Source organism: Phoxinus phoxinus, assembly GCF_949152265.1.
Source record: "Phoxinus phoxinus genome assembly, chromosome: 22".
NCBI classification, from domain to species: Eukaryota; Metazoa; Chordata; class Actinopteri; order Cypriniformes; family Leuciscidae; genus Phoxinus; species Phoxinus phoxinus.
The window spans coordinates 20,698,722-20,716,686 of record NC_136897.1 but is presented as its reverse complement, the minus strand read 5'-3'; the positions used below and the strand labels follow the sequence as shown (position 1 = coordinate 20,716,686).

Sequence of the window (17,965 nt, the reverse complement as noted above, 5' to 3'; positions counted from 1 at the left end):
ATATAACAGGTCTTATCCTGAACTCATTAAGGGATAATTCATCCAAAATGCTTTATTTCCTCACCCTCATGTCATTCCACATAGAAAACAAAATAAGGTATTTTGAAGATTGTTGGTGACTGTTTTTTTGGCGATTGACTTCCATTGTAAAAAAGACATTTCTCAAATAAAAATATATTATGTTCTGTTCCACAGAAGAAAGTCCTACAGTTTTGAAATGACAACATTTACATTATAACATGTCTTTATTTATTATATTTTTTTTCTGATCAGTATTATCGCTTTTTCTGTCCTGGATTTTTTCTCTGAAATCTCATCATAGTCGATGCATAAAGACTTATTTCCACTCTGTTTATTTTTTAAAATTGCTAAAAAATAATAATAATCAGTACCAGAATTATTCTATTACTTCACAAACACAAGACACAACAGAGTGTGAAATACAAAAGTGACATGTACTGCTTCCTTGTTCTCGGTTATCTCTTTAATGGGCTGAGCAAACGGAGGGTGATGTTGGTGATATCTCAATTATAGGTTTTAGAGTGTTTTAAAGTCAAGACCAGTAATATAAATATATACTTATGTATACTTAGCATCTTATGCATTTGAATTCGCCCATACTTTATAATAAGCATAGACCCACTCTCTGAATGGTTATAATAATAATAATAATTCGTTACATTTATATAGCTCTTTTTCTGAGACCTCAAAGCGCTTTACATAGAAGGGGGGAATCTCCTCAACCACCACCAATGTGCATTATGAAGTGCCACACGTCACAAAGCATGTTTGAAATTCCTTAGATAAAAATAAGCATTCAGGATGGACCAGACCCCAGTCTTCAGAAGCAGTATATTACCTCCGCAGTTGGACAGTAGTCTTGCAAACTGATGTTTGAGAACCCAGAAACCAGTGTTGCTGGGGAAATCATGTAGCATGTGTCTTAGACCCCGGGGGACTGCGACTGAAGCAGATATTCAGGCAAATGCACTTGCTATTCATCGGAGAATGGACAAAGACAAAGCAATCTCCACCTGTGAAGATTGCCTGTGCTTCTCACTGAGCAACAGTGTTCTCAAGTGACTCAGAAGACACAGTCTGTCCCTTCCCTCCACCAGCCGAGCTCTGCTGCCCGCAGGCTGCCATATGTGCTCCTGCCACGACTGGCATTTAATTACAAATTAGACATTCTCTTTCACCGCATATGGATGAATTATATAAAAATGGGATAAACCGTAAACATGCAAGAGGAATCTTGGTGTGCTTGTGAAAAATAAGGGAGTGGTTTGGAGAAAGGAGATGCAGAGCTCTTGACTGACTGTTTTTCCAGCATTATTTTGGACCTGTTTATATTTTGCACTTTGAGAAAGTGGGGAAAATGGGAAATGACTGCTGGAAATAGCTTGCGATTGATGCCCAGTTTCCATTGGGGGCAACATGAAAGATATTCAGTCCTCATAGATACCCCCCCCCCCCCCTTTTCCCTAATTAAATTAGACGTGCTTTCTACCATCTCTCCCAGCCTTCATTCTCACATTAAATATAAACATTCCCAAACAGCGGCTGTTTGTGGTCTGTTAATATGGCGTGATATCACGCAACATTATGGTCTCATAAATATGCCACCCACTATTTGAACTGAGCATTGCTTCATTGTGATAATAAAATATTTTTCTTAATCAGTATATTTTCTTGTTTTCCTGTAAAAAAAAAAAAAAAATTCTAAACAGTCTTAAAATGAGACACATTTACTTGTGAAGAAAAGTTTTTTTTTTTTTTTTTTTCAGTTTGGCAGACTGTTTAATCGAAAACGACTTACTTGGCATCTTTTCAGGTCATGCATTCCCTGGGAGTCGAAAACCTCATGACCTTGGAGTTGCTAGCACCATGTTTCACTCAAACAATATATTAAATATTGAAGAAAATTGTTTGTTTTAAGCATAAATGTAACCTAACTTTGTTGAAAAAATGCTTTTTTTGTTTAATTCTTTTTATATATTATTGATTGCATGTACAATTCTCAGGTCTAGTCATTAGGCAAGAATTTAAAAATATATTTTTTTTTTCTTTTTTTATAGCTGGAGGCTGCTCTTCATAATCCTGTTCAGTGTGCTTTACTTGGTGTTTCAGCGGTGAGCACTTCACTTCCTCAAGGCTACCTCTGGGTAAGTAGAAACACAAGCACATAAAATATACATATCATAAACAGTGAACCGGTGGCATCCGAGATTGAAAAGATTACATTTACACTTGAGCGTTTAGCAGATGCTTTTTATCTGCTAAATTATTAAATGCAATTATTATTCCTCACTATTAAACCACAACGACAAGCATTAATTTACCATTAAGTTACGTTGGAAGTAACTTGTATTCTGCAAAGAAACTCTGCAAAATAAAACAGCTTTTCATAACAAGCTCTGTGAAATCACCTTTAAAAGTTTCACACAGTAGTCTCGTTCTCCTCCCTCCTCTGGTGCAGTGGGCAATTTATCACATAATCCCCCAAAGCAGGGGGATAAATCCAATTCAAGCCTTGGTTGGACACAAAAGGACGCCCTTGCCTGTGTCTTTGAGTTAATTGTTTTTGTGGGTATTCTAAAGAGCACTGAGGGTGGACTTGGGCGGATTTAAAAGATACAGGAAGACATTCAGGGGGAAATTATATCTGGCTGGATTAGGTTCTCTGTCCAGTGCCAAAAATCCTTAGTATTGCATATCCAAAATATAATTTCGTCGACATCTGATCCTGAACCCAAATCTCACTCTGTAGCTTAAAGCACAGGGGTCAGTTTTTTTAATATATCTCAGTGCATCCATTTAGTCTCAATGGGGTTGCCAGTATTTCTCATTAAGTGTATTTGTAAACTTATTTTTTTGTGCTTTGGAGCTGTGCTATGAATTTTTGCCTCTTGTTCAGATATATAAATGCAGGTAGGCTTGGTCCACTGCGTATTACAAGACCAAATGCAATCAAACAGGGCATGGGAATATTTTTTTGGGAATAAGGAATAGTAATGAAATTTTAAGTTTGTGTGGTTAGAAATGTCAAAACTGTGGAAAAGAGACTGGGGTTTGTTTGAGGCACTTATGAAGCAAATCAGAGATATTAGCTTACTTGCTACTGAGTTGTGGCTGTGAAATCATCATTATGTATTACTTTTGGATGGACAGAAATTCAGACAGATCCAGTTTTTTTCTATGCAGTCTTTTGTTCTCCACACAGATTTATTATTATGTTTGCAGCTATTTAGCTGCACCCAAAAGTCGAAGATTGTTGGCAGTTCTTGGCTATAATAAGCTGCGATTTGGACCAGACTTTATCCTGCTAGTCAAAAGTCTTACAAGCCTATAGTAGGGTTAAAGAAACCCCTAAAGCAATCAACACATCCTCAGCTTATAGCGGGTGTCATTTCTCGGAGAACTCGACTGGACTGAGAGAGGAAATGATTCAGTCGTTTGCTACTTCCAAACGTATAAGTCACTGATATCACATAATCATCATCACAACAGGCAGTTTTCACTGCTAGTGTTCCAAATGAGCAGTGACAGTAATCAGATCACTCTAAGATGGGCTGCTGGAATTTTTCTCTTCGCTTAGATCAAAATAATAACATTGTTTCTAATCAGTCCAAGACAGTAAGCCAGCCAGTCATCCGCCAAATGCTGCGTTCACACTACCAGCAACTTTGTCGCTGCATGTCGCCAGTGGCTGGCGGTGAGGTCGCTAGTGGGCGTTCCCACTACTGGTTGCCTAGTAACATTTGTGAATGACATTCACGGATGTTACTCCAAGTTGTAGACATCGAATCACTTTTCTCGCCACTACAAACAAACATTTTGGAAGGGAAAGTCTTAATACAAATGGAATCGGTACATAAAATGCCTAATATTAAGATGAATGAGATTGTGGCTAATTATCTGCAGCAAAAGGGCAAATGCCGGGCTATCTGGGTTCACGAAACCATTCAGGCTTGGAGTCAGTACGGCAAGTACCATTGTATGTACATGGAGACATATCACAAATCTTTAGTATTGCATATCTAAAATATAATTTCGTCGACATCTGATCCTGAATCCAAATTTCACTCTTTAGCTTAAAGCACGGGGTCAGTTTTTTTTATATATCTCAGTGCATCCATTTAGTCTCAATGGGGCTGGCAGTGTTTCTCATTAAATGTGCTATTATGCGACATTTGTAAACTTTTATAACTTATAGGACAGTTGCTGACAGCTAAAAAAAAAGCTTCTCCTCTATTTTGCCTCGCCACCAAAGAGCGACAGATCACATGCGCTCCACTAACTTTACTCCTTATGGTTGTCGCTCCTGAAAGTTGCTATTCGTTTGCATAAAGTTGAACAAATTTCAACTTTGCCGCGTCGTTGTACAAGCCCCATTCGGTCTCCAATGGTCGCTGTCTCTCGTGCCACCGGAAATCGCCCACTCTCCATTGAAATGAATGGGATCATGTCTCTTTGTCGCTTTTAGTGTGAATGCAACTAAATTCACTCTTCTTAGCCTCTTCGCCTCTTGCTGAGGCTCAGCTATTGATTTTTGCCTGTGTTCACAGTGTACTTCCTTGGATTTTATTCATATAGTTAGTTGGTTAATAATGACCAAAGTAAGAAGTTGATCTCTATATACATATACTGTATGTTGATCTATATACAAGATGTGTATGATGATAAGATGAGTTATTAAAATTATTAGACTTGTATGAATTTTGTCCATTTTAATCTGTAAAGCCAAACAAATCTAAAACACTTCGTAAAGAATGTCAATAGACAAATGTTTGAATTTTCCCAGTATGTACAAATAGACAGATGAAGTCTTTCTCCCCAGGCTATATTTGCTCCCTTTAGGCTCTTAGTCAATTTTAGCCTAATTAATGCTCTGTTGTCCAGAGCTTTGGCTCTAAGGCTGGTTTTCATGGCTTTCCGGCCAAAAAAACAGGGATGCGTCCAGGGCATGAATCCAGATATCTACTCCTCCAAACAAGTACTGATGAGTTTGTCAGGGAGCTGTAATTCCACCTAGTCTATGGAGGAATAGAATTAAAAGAGGAGAGGTAGATCATCTTCATGTTCACGCACATGGATTCGCGCCTGTGTGAGAAAGCAAGAGAACGAGGGCCCGCTGGAGGTTGGGGAAGCAAACAATGCAGGCCGCTTCAGTTATTTTCCGTACCTCTTGCCTGAAGATAAGTCCTCCCTATCTCCCACTTCGTTGCCTTAACAGGCCGATATTTGCTCTGCCTCGCTCTTCCCGGCCCACGAGACCTTGGCCGTCCAGATTCTACACTGTGATACAAATCAGACAAATGATTGCATGCAAATTAGAGGGGAACTGTAAGGTTAAAGACTATATTTAGCCTGGCCATTTTGCTCACATAACATGACTGAGAATGAGAATTAATCTCTGCTGTCTGGCAGCATCCCTCCCACTCTGCTGTTGTTTTCTTTCTTTTTTCTTTCTATTTTTTCGGTTGGGATTACACTCCAATCGGCCAGTGACTGGGCTCAGTGTCCTGAGGTAATCATAAATGATGGCCCCTAAACAAGGGCTATTTATAATAAGGCCAAGCAGACTCGCTGTAATACTCTTCCCCTTTATCTCCCTCGGTTAAACCACCTCTTGAAGGCTTTTTTGTATGGATTTTGTAATTGGAGCAGTTTAGTGCCGCACAAGGAGAGATGAGCCAATTTATGTGGCGGGCATGATGGGACGCTGATCAGTTCGTTTAATTTCTAATAGCGAGCGGGTTGCTTCCCTTGCATTATGCATGAACAAGTAACCATGAGAGAGTGCGAGTGGCCGTGCAGGGGGTGAAGACAAACACTATTTTCATGGAGGGGGGATTATTAATTTATGATGCAATGCAATCCAAATGTGTTACAAGAGTCTGCATTTTAAAGCAACTCAGTTGGAAAATGGATGGGTGCAGAACCTAGATCAATTGTTGAGGAAAGGCACCAGAGGATGGATTTATGAGCAGCACTGTGCTGAAGTCTTATTCTGTCAACTACATGTAATTTCACCAAGGATCGAGTTTGTCATCTCAGTCTCTGTCTTAAGAAGGCGATCAATCATCAGCCCAAAGGAAACCCTCCATTGTCAAACAGCTCAGCAGCTTTCAAAAGACATCTCTCCACCTCACCTTTTCCTCTGCTTCAGCGATGAAAAGATCCCTGGAGTTACAAAAAAAGATGTTTGAAGTTATCTCACTGAGAATGCATTATGGGTGATAGCGTATGAATTTTAGAGACTTTATCAGGCGAAAGACTGAGTTTTAATTTTACGAGATATATGATTTTAACTTTGCCGTTACCATGAAATTTAAATTGACAAGAATAAAATAACAGGGCTGGGAAGCTTTAAAGTACACAGGAAGTGAAAAGTTTTCTGCCGTTTGAAATTTTCTCTGTGTTTCTCGGCTCTGGAAGTGAAAACACAAAGTTGAGGGAGTGGTTGAAAATGGCAGAAAAATAGAAAGACACTTTCCTTACTGTTATTTTCTTTCCCTACCTGTACAATCATGGATATGAGAGTGGTTTTGGTTGGATGGCTACCTATAATGGTGGTGTCCTTGCTCTGTTTTTGCAGGTAGCCAGTGGAGGTGATTCCTCTCAAGGCCAGGTGGACATTTTCTCCTTGAACAGACCCACACCTCGTCCTGTAAAATCCCTCCAGATGGGCGCTCGAGTGATGTGTCTGGAGTATGTGCCTGAGCCCACCCCTTCAGAGGATGCTGAAGCCGGCCCTCACAACTCCACTGGAGTTGGAAATACTATCTGTGTAGGACTTGATGATGGCAGGTAAGACTGTGTTTCATATAGAACTGTATATAATGTCTCCCAGTTAAAAATATAAAAATTGTACCTGTTAAATCAGGGCCCCCATGGGTCCTTAAAGTCTTCGATTCAGTTGCATAAAATTCTTAAATATCTTAAATGATAGAAAAGTCTTATCAAATTTGGGGACAGAAAACCAGTAATCTCAATATGGCTTCATGTGTATGTTAATAGTTTATTAAGTTAATAATTTATGACAATGGTTACCTTATAGTGTTTATATCATACCTGCAAACTAAAAACATTTCTAAAAGCACAGCTGCGTTGTTTACATGGGTTAACATTATAAGGGGTTATAAGCGCCACCTACTGTCAGAGAGTGAAAGTTGCATTTTCATTCAGCATGTGGATTGGAAAGAAAATATGTATTCTAAAAATCTATAATATATTTGAATGAAATATAAAAGTAATAATCTATTATATTAATTTATTATATTTATTTTGACTCATCCCTTTTCTTAAAAAAAATGGGTTGATTAAAGGGTGAAATGTGAGGTTAGTTATTTAAAAAAACTTAATATTTTTGTCAAAACCTGTATTATTTGAACTGTAAAGCCATTTAAATCATAATTTTTACAGTGGTTTTATGGTTTGGATGTTACCATAGACATTGCACTACCCCAGCCATATGGTATAAGTTGTATTTGTGCAGGTTTTAAAGAACATCTTGAAAAGTCTTAAAATATGATTTTAAAAACCCTGCAGACACCCTGTTAAATATATAAAGGCATCTATTCACAGCCAAGATAAGATTGTTCCAAGGAAACTAAACCCACCTAAGCCTGTAAAATCAAAGATATTGATGCTGCTTTTGGTTCTATGTAAATGAAATGCAACATCAATGCTCCCTTATTTTCCTGTCAGCTCACTCTGCAGTGTGTGAGATCCAAGCGCTAGCCAAGACTAATAGCCTAATAGCTGTTTGTTTTAAGCACATGTCTAGCAATAGAGGAAGTGAGAGGTAAAATCCTTTCAATCAGATTTAAGGTGTCATTACTGACATTGCTGTGTACAGAAAGAGGTGACAGCTACATGTATGCTCAGCAGGCTAAAAATAGTTTTGCATGAGTTTTAGTGACTGAAAAATGTAGAAGAAAAAAAAGTTTTACTTCCAAGTTAAAACTTTTAGGTAGTTTCGTGGTGTTTTGTGGACATTTTTGAACTGCAGTCATTTTAGCAGAAATTTTATTAATTTCTCTTTTAAAATCACTGTGATTTTTCTCTCTAAGTTCAATCATTTATGAAGGCTGAGAAGAACAATAGGTATTCTGAGAGATTCTTTAAGCAAATGAAAGGGACTGATTAGCTATACAGTGGACACATTTCCTGAAATTGCTAATTTCCTTTTAAAATATCATTACACAATATCAAGGCACAGTGGAAATACGGCATGAGCTTTCTTTCTTTTCTTTCTTTTAATATTATACTTTTTTCCACATAGATGTCTTTGTATATTCTTTATTGTTTTTCTCCCAAAGCATCCTGTGCTATGGCAGTATGGACACAGCCGCCCAGTGTCTCCTAACTCTCTGTAACCCCGAGGGCTGTCCAGTTCTGTGTCTCAAACATTCCGGTAACTTCCTGTTCGCTGGCCTGCGGGATGGATCGCTGATGGTTTACGGGAGACATCACAGAGGTACGAGTTACATAATGCTTGATGTCTCATTATACTGATGTGGAGTTTGCCATGCTTTTTCACATCCTACACTCATGTTTCCTTCAAGTGCACTTGAAAAGCTCTTACTTACGAGTTAATTCCAAGTTGTCATGAATTCCAGTTGGAAATGAAATACTGAAGGTGCCAAAAAAAAATGTTTTTTTTACTCTTGGCTCACTTTTATTTTGGCTTTTTACCTTGTTTTTTATGTGGCCAAGCCCATTCCAATATCCTAATTTGGATATCAGAGAGTTTCCCACTGATAACCACTCAATAAGTTGCGATATATTCTGATTAATTTAAGGGCTTATCACTTGCGTGAGGATTTATATAGTTGTTTCTCTTTTGCTTTTATGTATTATGCTAAACAAAGCTCATTTACTCTGCATACACTGTTGCTGTTTGTTTAGGATTTTGGATTTAAACGTCTATGTTATTTCTATCCTATTAGGCCTGTTTTTTTTCTCTTTATCACATTAGCACAGAAATGGACAGTTGCATTCAGTATGTTTTCTCTTTTCTTTTTCTCACTAATGGGATTAAACACTAAATGGGTGGGATAATTAAGAGTGGTAATTATTAGTATGTCCCCCAAATGAAAGGGACTCAATAGAGTGAAAGGGTAATCAAATCAAATTAATAGTACAAATGAATCTGATTGTCCCCGTGTTCAATTTGCTCTTTCATCAACCTTCTATTCAAACATTCAAGGATGTTTTTTTTTTGGTCCCTTCTCTGTTGAAGCTGAATGCCTCAGTGAGTATGTGAAAGATATTAGTTCTGTCATGTATTCTGAATGCATTCAGAGATGAGACAGGGGTGATAAGATTGTTCTGGGTATGTATTAGTTAGATAGAAAGCCAATGGATTCGGGATTACCTTGAAAGCAATTTATGATTTCACAAGTCTGTCCTCTGTCCGCGTCTGCGCCTTATTCATTTGCAGTAAGTAAGTGTGGGCTAATGACAACATGAGACGGGCGGGCATGCAGAACTCTTGCATTCGGAGACATGATAGATAGCGAGGGACTGCGGTGTGTGTCTACGTGTATGTTGGGGGTGGTGCAAGGCAGACAACCCTGGCACAATGGGTTTATCACATTGCACTACTTACCTGGCTGTCAACAAGGAATTACCTCCACTGAAGTGGAAAGTAAGATTAATTATGCTGATGTGCAGTGTGGCGATTGAATATTGCTATTCATATACTGGAACGAAATAAATTACAAACAAATACATATTCCCGGGGAAGTACATATTTAATATACATTATACATATACTAATATATACATTGTTATACACATATATATGTATGTATGTATGTGTGTGAATATATATATATATATAATTAAATATGATAATATAAAATATAATTTTATATATTAGCAAAAAAATATCCTTCAAATTACTCTGAGGTGCAATGCATTGCCCTCAAACACTGTAATAAACACTGGAGTCTCACATGAGATTAATCAGAAAGCTTTTTGAAACGTATGAGCAAGCCAAAATTGCTCGGGGGGGAGATTTCTTGGTTTTTTCCCCCTTTTTTCCTAGATACATTAAGAGGGTAGGATCATTTTGTTGTGTTTAATCAACAGTGCGCAGAATTTATAAGGATAATAATGAGGTGTCTAACTTTCCGAAGAAAATACGTAAATATATTATTCCCAGAAGCAATAAGGGCCCATCTGAATGAAACGGCATCTCTCCCCCTACCAGTTTATTACTTTTGGAGCAATAAAGACTGCATCTGCAGATGCTTTGAGTGTCCAGATAAGTCCTCTCCGCCCCTGAAGGTCCTTGTCTCTGAAAGAAGCAAATCTAAGGCGGCCTTTATTTGAGAATTAAGGGGTACAGAGTGGCTGAGGGGATGTTTTCAAAGCAAATGCATGAAAAAAGTGGGAAGACTGACATTTTGAATATGCCATGCAATTAACCTGAGGAAGTCGGAAGTCATTGTAAAGCTATTCTGGTTTCAAAGGCAGAAATAAACAACTCGAAATGTTAATTAAATGGCTCGCTGCGCTTCCCTCTCCAATTTTGCTTCATTAACACACTGTGATGGGGGGCGAAAAAGACGAAGAAAAAAGCTTTTTTTTAATGCATCCCATAATGGTGTCCATGGTGGCTACGGCGCAAACCCTGTGATTAAAACTCAAGGAAAAAGTCTGGCGTGTTCTGAGCACACTGGAGAGAAACGTATAAATTGGATTACACAACACGCCGCAGTTATTAACATGGCACTGTTAGGGCATTAGCATAGAAAGCACTCAGTTTTTTTGGGGGGGGTGGGGGGTGCAGATATGCAGTCCACAAACACACTTTGCAGTGCTAACTCTAGCTGTATGTTTTTAAGGCATAGCCACAAATTATACAGTTCCACCACCAGTTATACATATTTGTCTTAAAAACACAAGGATTTACTCTTGAGTATTAATGAAACCAATTTACTTTAAGTGACTTGCTCAGGGCTAAAGCTGTGGAATTAGCATGCAGCTCATTTTTGTCGCTCTGCTATTTGAAGCATTATTTTTTTAAGGGAAATAACATGCAAATTTACTAGCATTGACTATCTTTGGCCATATTTGAAATGTTCCACCAGATAGGATTAGCGATTTGCCCTCCAGCAAGGTATTTCACAGGCCTCGCTGTATGCTACCCGTGTACTTTTACCTCGTTACTCTCTTTTCTGTGTCATAAAACTTACAGAATATACAAGAGGAAATATTTTGGGCTATTTTCTGGGTATTCCATTTTTAAAGCTGATGGCGATCAAAACAAACATACCACTTATTTATTATTTGAGAATGTTTTATTTAAATTTTTTATTAAAAATGATTAATTTGCATACTTTTTAACAAGGACATAGCAGTTTAAGCTTGATATCAGTTATGCAATGTAATGGAAAAACCGAGGTAAATATCACTTATGAGCTGAATGTTTTATTGTGTGTGATTTCTAAATAAAGTAATTTTGATCAGATTATGCATAGGTGTAAAATATATTTCAATGTGTGTATGTAGACTACATTAAATCCTAGCAATGACATAACTATTAGCAGTTCATTACTATCATTGTCATTTCCACTACAAAATGCAATTAAACGGAATACATAATTTGAGAAAGTGTGGAAATAACAGTGCTAAAAAAAAGAAGAAAATACCCAATTCTTAAGTAAAAACTAGTATAAAATGTGTTTTAAGTGCCTAAATGTGCCCTTATTTTAAGGAAAGTCAAATAATGTTTGATAGATGCAAATTGGAAAGTTGAAATTGTGTTTTTTGTGTTTCTGTTTTGTAGGGGAACTGTGGAGCCAAGACTCCTGTAGAAAAGTAACATTTGGTTCAGATCCCGTGAGGACGCTACTTGCTTTGGAGGACTCGGTCTGGGCTAGCTGTGCTAACACAGTTACTGTAGTTGATGGCTCCAGTCTGTCCACTCAGGTAGACTCATCATTCCAAAGCTCTACTTACGCTGATATGTGTTCACACCAAACTTTAACAAACGGAAGAGCAAATACTATGTTTCATGGGCATTTTGCCAACACTGACTTACAAATTAGCTTGTGTGTGAAGATCAATAATCCTACCGAAGAGCTGCGATCCATATGGCCAGGGTGTCTCTTCTATGGTCTGTTGTTGCTCTCCTTTTTTCCCTCTTACCTTTAAACCACACAGGATGAGTAAATAGCTCTGACATGCTCATAATCTTTCCGGCTGTCTCAAATATGGAGGAGATGTACCCTAGGGATCTACCCCATGGGCCTCCATAACCCTGAGCCTTCCTTTTAGTTCTGCCTCCTTGGGTTTTATCTTTGGAATCAAACATCTCTTTTATCCTGTGAGATTTCTCTGGATGCGCCCATCAGAGAGGAGATTTGAGCTAGTGGTAGGTGAGTGGGCCCCTGCTGCTTTTCGGTTGATCCTCCATGGTTCAGGCCAGTGCTCTGTTTTGTTCGACTGATTACATTGTATCCCTTTCCCTGCGGAGCCATGCTGGCCCAGCAGCTGGAGGGGGAACCATCGCCTCTACAGCTGTAAATCTGCCCCTTTGGGACTCATGGCAAAGTGGCGTACAATGATGTGTGTCGGTGGGATAAGCAATAGAGCCTTTGTGAATTTGTCTCTCTCGTCACTGGTTTTTAGGTAATAATTCCACACTACAGTGTGCCACCTTGTTCCCGACCCAAAACTATTGAGGCTGCTGGATCGCTATGGATGTAGAATGCTAAAAATATATCAACTTTGGTACTGCAGAAAAAACATGGACCGGACACTATGCAGAGCAAACATTTTAAAATAAATACCTTGGACTGCAACCAACTTGATATCCAATTTTGGCTCATAAACATGTAGAACAATAAAAGCTGAGGAGTGAAGTCCCACACTTGGTAAAATGAGAGGTTGTTTAAACATGTTGCTCTCTTAAGCACCGTCACCTAGTATTATAGTGGGCTAATGAGGGGTTAGGTGGGATGCTTGCATTGTAGGTGGAGGCTTGCTGTGTTTGTCCGCTGTTAGGGAAGAACAGTGATCTCCTGCTGTGAGATAGTGATGATGTATCTTTAGGGTGAAGCGGTGGGGGCAACCTCTGTCTCTTTGTGAGACTCAGTAGCTATGTTTCCATCCACTTATTTTAACTCACATTTTGGGATATCGCATAAAAAACACTGGATGGAAATGCCAAGATGCGCTTACATTCTAAAAATGTGCATAAAAAGCACGCGTTTAATCAGTCTGATCTCAAGAAATGCATCTCTATAGCATGCATTGTTGTTTTCGTGCAATTGATACACTAAAATTAGTTTTTACGTGCATATGACACGCAGTTTTCACGTGCATATGACACACACTTAATACGCACACACCCCCCACCACTAATCCTACACAAGCGTATAATACACACGTACCTCACACTCCTAATCCTACCCAAGGGGTTTACAGTGCGTATCATATGCACGTAAAAACAAATTGTTGCGTATAAATTGCACGATAAACACAATGCGTGCTTTAGAAACTCGTCTAATGAGAACGGGTTGGTTCAATTGAGGCGGATATTTTTTTTATTTGACAAAAAAAGACATGCATAAACTACAACGGAAAAACATTTACCAAATAAATACCCTGATGCGCAACAAAAACTCACAAGATTTTGCCTCAACAGTCAATGTGATTGGAAAAAAAACTGGACTAACCAGTGGGCAAATATCATTGCATAGCATCTCAAATGTTGGTTTGATCATTCTGAAATACCTGAGCCGGAATGAGTAAGAGATATCACGCAACAACTGAACCAATCACCATGCGTGATATCGCTGCGCCCAAGTAGCAGTGCTTCACCTGTGCTTCACCCCAATACAGTTTTTTGTACTATTAGTACTATATAATTGTACGAGTACACAACAAATTTGTACTCGTTGTGAATATGCAGGCCACAAGAAGTAATTATTTTTATTTTACTTGCTATCCGGCAACAACAGATTACATTCATTATGCTAAGCTAAGCTAGCGGCGGCGCTGCCAGACTGAGACAAAAATGTGTTTGCCCACCTATCTAAATGTAGGGGAGACAGTGAATAACCCCTATTTTTTTTATTTTTTTTTAACGTGCCGTGTTCCTTTAAATGAATGTCCTGTAACTATGTGCATGGCTTACTGTATCAGTATGTTACTGTATGTGGATAAACATAGTTAATATCATCACAAACATGATGTTTCAAGCAAAATGATCATTGTTATTTCAGCAAGCAGCTGTGATAAATTAACTTAAGATGTGCGAGCTTCACATGGTCTGTCTTTTATGCATTTAGATGCTTTTATCCAAATCAAAGTATCTGTGTATATTATAGGCAAATCTGAGAAGTTCTGTGCAGATTTATGAGATTTTCCACATTTTACAATCATATATTTGTTTTATTTGATAGCTGCAAAGCCTTACCTGTTTTAGCACAGTTGTGTTGTATGGGATGAAGTAGTGGTGATGTTTTGGACACCGTTTACACCTGTATTTAGCCCTGTCCACCCAAGACAGATTTAAATTGGACATATGTTTCTGAAAGCGTTAGCATTCAGAGATCAATAGGCCAATGTACTAATATACACACTACCATTCAAAAGTTAGTTTGGGGTCAGATTTAAATAAAATAAAAAATATTTTAAAATGTAATTTATTCCTGTGATGGTAAAGCTATTTTCAATAGTCATTCATTATTCTAGTCTTCAGTGTCACCTTATTCCTCAGAAATCATTCTAATATGCTGATTTGGTGCTCAAGAATAAATTTTTATTATTTTCAATGTTGAAAACAGTTGTTCTGCTTAATATTTTTGTGGAAATCATGATACGTTTTTCTTCAGGAGTCTTTGATGAATTTTGTAACTATGTAAATGTTTTTACTGTCACTTTTGAGCGATGTAAAGCATCCTTGCTGAATCAAATAATTAACTAATAAAAATCCTACTGACCCCAAACTCTAAAATTAGTTCTGATAGAATTATTCTTCTAGTGTCTTGTCTCTAAAGAAATAGTCAAAGCAAAATAAAACAAAAACATAGAGAGAACAAAGGCAAGCACTGCCGACAAGTCAATTAAAAGCGAAAACACATCAAAGGCAGTTTCAGTCTTCTCCCTTGCTCTCAAACTAAAGAAGCTCCCTTTGGCAAGGGCACGCAAACAGGTGCTAATCCCTGTCCGCTTGTGTGCAGAGGAGAGAATGGTCTCTCGCACCCACCTCACCCCCTCCAACTAATCTGCCTCAACCCCAGACTGGAGAACTAGCTGTTTGTAAGAGCTCTCAGGGCTCCTCGGTAGCACCACAGACCTCAGGGGGCTGCGTGCAAACCCTCGATAAGGAGCGCAGCTCCCTCATGCCTCATTAGAGGATCAGGCATGAAATGGCTCCTCTTTCCCTGTGGACTTTTAAAAGGTGCTTGGGAGGGGGTGTATTGTTTTCGGAGACAGTGTATCCGCTGTGAATCACTTTGAAATCAAAGAAACTGGATCCTGAGTCATTGAAACCTTCATGATGTGTGGCCCTTGAACCCACTGGTCGGATAGTGAGTTTGATGGCGCAATAATTCTACGCATTGCAGGAATAGATAAAAGGTGTTTGTTTACATCGGAAGTTGCTTTTGTGTTTTGTAGAACTGAATATCCTTAGACTGTTATTTTATAGCAATTGCTTTCCATTTAAAATAAAATGGTAAGCAGAAATGCAGATTGCAAGCAAAATCAAAGTGAGGATTATGAATAAAGCCACTAGTGAAAATGCATTTCCTAAAATGAATGAAGATGTTTTTTAATGGTTGTAACAGCATGAGCTCTTTTGGAAAACTCTTCTGCAAGAGAACCATAGACGGTGAACGTTGGATCCCCATAAAACAAAACAACGATCCCTGTGTTAGTAGATCAGATCTGGCCCTAGTTTTACCTGGTGTCCCTTGAGCAGCCACTGATCATTGTGATCATACACACACAAAAACTGCATATATACTGGATCATGAAAGACCAAATGAGTGTTACATTATATTATGTAAAAAAAAAAAAAAAAAAATTATAATGGTGAAATATACAAAAATAGCTCCTAAGCCATACCTATAGCCTGAACTCAAATAAAGTTAATTTTACATAAAATGTAGCTATTTTAGGGTCAAAATAACTGGCCCCAACTCTGGCTAGATAGCTTTCAAATGAACAAACGTTACTTGATGCATCGGACTGGGGTGAGTTGTGTGCCCAAGCAATGTAGTTATATATTTTTTTATTGGATTTTTTCTTCAATATTTTGAATTAATAGTATTAGTTATATTTTAAAAAAAGCTTTGCAAAAATAATTTGGCCACCCCTATGGATGGCCGGCGCCCATAGCATTTGCCTATTCCGCCTTTGCCACAGGCCGGCCCTGTAGGAGACTATTTAGAATAAGCTCCATGAAGGATTACAGCATTTTGAAATAAATTCTACAAGTTGAAGCCAATAAGGGGACTTATAAACTGCTGTAATGTACAGTATGTTCCCATTCTGGTGTTATGTGTTTGAAATTTTTAGTCTAGCAAGGACTTTATTCTGGAAAATCGGACAGAACAGTACTGTATTTGTAGCCTGCCACTGACACTGTGAAAGCCTGTTTTCTTCTCTTTATATCTCAGAATTTGACTAATTGTATGTCATAATTGTGACTTTACATCTCAAAATGTGATGTTTTATCTCATAATTTGACTTTGTAGCTTATCATTTCTTACAATGGAACTATTTCTTGTAATTTCTACTTATCTCATAATTATGACTTAGTTGATAAATAAATGTTTTTATGTTCAGACAGGATCTCTAAACCAACTCATAACTGTCCCCAATAAGGGAATCCACCTCAACAGTTTTTCAGTTAGACTGGTGGAGTCTAGACTAAAGCATCAGAGGCTAAACTGACATTTCATTAACTTTAACTAAGGAATTGGAGAGTTAGATTATAGTCTTAGTCTAAAAGGAATATTTCATCATTTATACCAGTCTGTATTTCAGAGTAGTACTTATGAGGCAGTTATACTGTACCAATGGCCCTTTGGAGCATTAACAGCACGCTGGGTAAAACGTTAATAAAGAACTCTTTTAAACATGAAGTAGGTCCTCTGGTCAAATGATTTCTGGAGTTACTTCAGTCAAAAGTGTCTTTTTAAATTCAAAGATCTCAGTTTATGGATATCTTATCTCTTTAAAAAGCTGCAAAATCATCATAGTTGAGAATCGAGCCCTGCAGGCTCCCAGAGACCAATTTACAGAACTAAACGCATTGGGCAGCTCTAACTGCATTACTGAACAGATCGGCGTTGTCTTAACATGTCATAGTCTATTTGTAGTTTTGGTTTATCTTATTTACACTCAGCTCCCCTTCAGTTTGTTTTGAGATTGATCATATTTCCACTGTCTAGTGGAGTTTTGTCTTTTAGCCGTTCATTCGACTGGGTGCGACAATTTATTAAATTATTTGGCAAAATGATCACAGGATGAATAAGAAACAGGCGGGGCATATTATTATTGTGGTTTCAGGTTTTAACATTCTCAACAAATTCAGAGATAAGGTGACATTTCTCATCAACCTTCTTTGAAACAAACTGAGCTTTTTTATACCGCTTCCAGAGAAGGAAAATGCAAAAGACGTCAGTGAAGAGATCTGCATCAGTCGGTCAGACGTAGCGAGTGTAACCCATGGGTTGCTAATGTTTTTACCATTTAGGTTGTTTTATATAATAAATGCTGAAATCAGTGATGCAATAATATGCACTGACAGTAAACAAAAGCATTATGATTACATCTTTCACTTGATTTTCTTTCTTCTATTTGGGAAACAAAATCAATGTAACATTTTGAAATTATTAATGCTAAAATGAACATTTTGAAGAATATTTCACATTTTATGTTTCTGTCCATACAATGAAAGTTAGTGGGATCCAAAACAACACTGGAC

The 17,965-nt window shown here is 37.9% G+C and overlaps 1 protein-coding gene across 2 annotated transcripts in view; it reads left to right on the top strand.

Moving 5' to 3' along the window:
- The window catches only part of arhgef10la (Rho guanine nucleotide exchange factor (GEF) 10-like a), a 107,996-nt gene that overhangs the window by 78,347 nt on the left and 11,684 nt on the right, over positions 1-17,965 (top strand). For both annotated transcript variants that reach the window (XM_079596674.1, XM_079596673.1), the window contains 4 exons: positions 2,079-2,165; positions 6,602-6,813; positions 8,328-8,485; positions 11,807-11,949. In XM_079596674.1, coding sequence (XP_079452800.1) covers positions 2,079-2,165; positions 6,602-6,813; positions 8,328-8,485; positions 11,807-11,949 — 600 coding nt within the window. The remainder of the gene's footprint in view (positions 1-2,078; positions 2,166-6,601; positions 6,814-8,327; positions 8,486-11,806; positions 11,950-17,965) is intronic.